Source organism: Selaginella moellendorffii, unplaced genomic scaffold, assembly GCF_000143415.4.
Source record: "Selaginella moellendorffii unplaced genomic scaffold, v1.0 SELMOscaffold_185, whole genome shotgun sequence".
NCBI lineage: Eukaryota > Viridiplantae > Streptophyta > Lycopodiopsida > Selaginellales > Selaginellaceae > Selaginella > Selaginella moellendorffii.
Window position 1 is genome coordinate 104,364 of NW_003314445.1, and position 1,777 is coordinate 106,140.

Below are 1,777 nucleotides of genomic sequence, written 5' to 3' on the forward strand. Positions count from 1 at the left end.
CAGAATTTGTGTCACCAATATCTTCATAGAAAATGTTCTGAAGACGGAACCATGGCCCTGCAAAAACCACTGTCTCCCTTGAGTCACAGTTTGTGCGACGGTGTTTAGCTTACCCTTTCGTTGAGCCAATCTTACAAAAAGGCGCTGTCCATCAGACGAGATTGAACGAAATGCCTCGAGAAGTTCGATCTCGTCTGGAGTAAAGAGATGGAGATCCCGTTCCAATACCACTTGGAGCATGTAGAGAAAATTCTGTTGGTATCGACAGCCGTGGTCTTGTCCCTTGTCAGCTGCATCCATCAGACGGCTCCATTTGACAGCCAGCACTTTTTCTTCTGAGAGACTTCCAATAGTCCGACTCTGGATCTCACGGAAATCAAGCTTGAGGCGTGCAGCTTCAGATGTACTCTCGGAGACATATCCCTGAAAGCTTTGTGAACAATTGAAAAACGCCCCAGAGATTAGTTACCTGAACGTCTACCACGCCTTTGTCCATGAGAGGAGAAAAATAACGCGAATGCTCTTTTGGAATATGTCCCAGCGAAAGCCCATCCGCTGTAAGCACCTGGCGCAATGTTGTTGTCAGCCATGAAACACGTCCATTCACTCAAGTTTACCTTCACAGCGTATGTATCCATGGGATTTTCTGGTTCCCTTACCAGGTGAACTCGCATCCCAGCTTGGCACTCGACGTCTCTGTGGTACTTGCGGCCAGCAATCCTTGCCTCCAGGCAGCCATTGTAAAGATCTCTAGTTTCACTGTTGAGCTCTGCCAGAAGGACGCTGTTGGCCACGTCGGGCTCCTCAAAGCATTCAAGAGTAGAAGAAACTTCCGGTTTCGGAGACCCTGCCGCCGTGTTACAGTCGACCCCAGTCTCGAGCGGAGGAGACTGCTGGATTTCTAGTACGCAGTTTCCGCTTTCCTCGTACTCTATCTTTTTCGAAAAGTTGAAGTGAAAGAGTGTATGCTGGACACTGTTCTTCTTTTTCTTCCCACTTTGCAGGCAAGTATCTGGACAAGAGACACCATCGATCAGCGTGCTTGAATCAAAACAGAGCAAAATCCAAACCAAGATGGCAGTTGACGAGAAGTTCATTCCCGCGTATTTGCTTCCCACACACAGGGCATTCCACCCAGTCACAACAAGCTAAGCTCAGGCCTCCTTTTATTTCCAGCGAAACATCACCGCACTCCAACACTTCCTGCAGGAAAACGATCACAGATCCACCCAAGAAATAGAAGCTCGATCACTCACCCGAGCCGGGAGTGACACATTGCGCTGCCGCTTCCCAACAAGCCGAATCAAGCTCTCACGGCCCCGGAGCATTGCTGAGATTGTGTGTAGGACGCTTCCTCTTCGCAGACCTAAACCCTAGCCAAATAAAATATTTCCCTCCATTCCTTTGAATTCACTAGGGCAAAAGCTTATGATATTAAGTGCACATGATTGAATTATAAAATAGATGCCTTCAAAGTTTGGTCACCTGTATTACAAGCAAACTCAAAGAGATCTTCTTAGCGTGCTTCGACCAAGGGGAGAAGTTAATATGTACACGGCACTTCAAGACTATGAAGTCAATATAAATCGCAATCCCACTCCTCAAGGCTATAAAAACAGCCCCAAAATTCCATTGCAGAACCACGAGTTCTCATACTATCCATTTAAGTACCATGGCATTAGTCATGATAATGTTTATGCTATGCCTCCTAGGATTTTCTCCGTTCTCTACACTGGCATCTCCCTCTAGTATTATAACTGTGTCTGTGTTTAGGAAG

The 1,777-nt window shown here is 46.8% G+C and overlaps 1 protein-coding gene across 1 annotated transcript in view; it reads right to left on the minus strand.

The window, feature by feature from the left end:
- Positions 1 to 1,389, minus strand: part of LOC9637535 (fanconi-associated nuclease 1 homolog) — a 6,302-nt gene extending 4,913 nt beyond the window's left edge. The window contains exons 1-6 of the mRNA XM_024667685.1: positions 1,257 to 1,389; positions 1,071 to 1,203; positions 618 to 1,012; positions 470 to 565; positions 114 to 423; positions 7 to 57 (exon numbers count right to left, since the gene is read on the minus strand). Of these exons, the coding sequence (XP_024523453.1) occupies positions 7 to 57; positions 114 to 423; positions 470 to 565; positions 618 to 1,012; positions 1,071 to 1,203; positions 1,257 to 1,328 (1,057 nt within the window). The 5' untranslated portion in view covers positions 1,329 to 1,389. The remainder of the gene's footprint in view (positions 1 to 6; positions 58 to 113; positions 424 to 469; positions 566 to 617; positions 1,013 to 1,070; positions 1,204 to 1,256) is intronic.
- Positions 1,390 to 1,777: the final 388 nt, after the last annotated feature.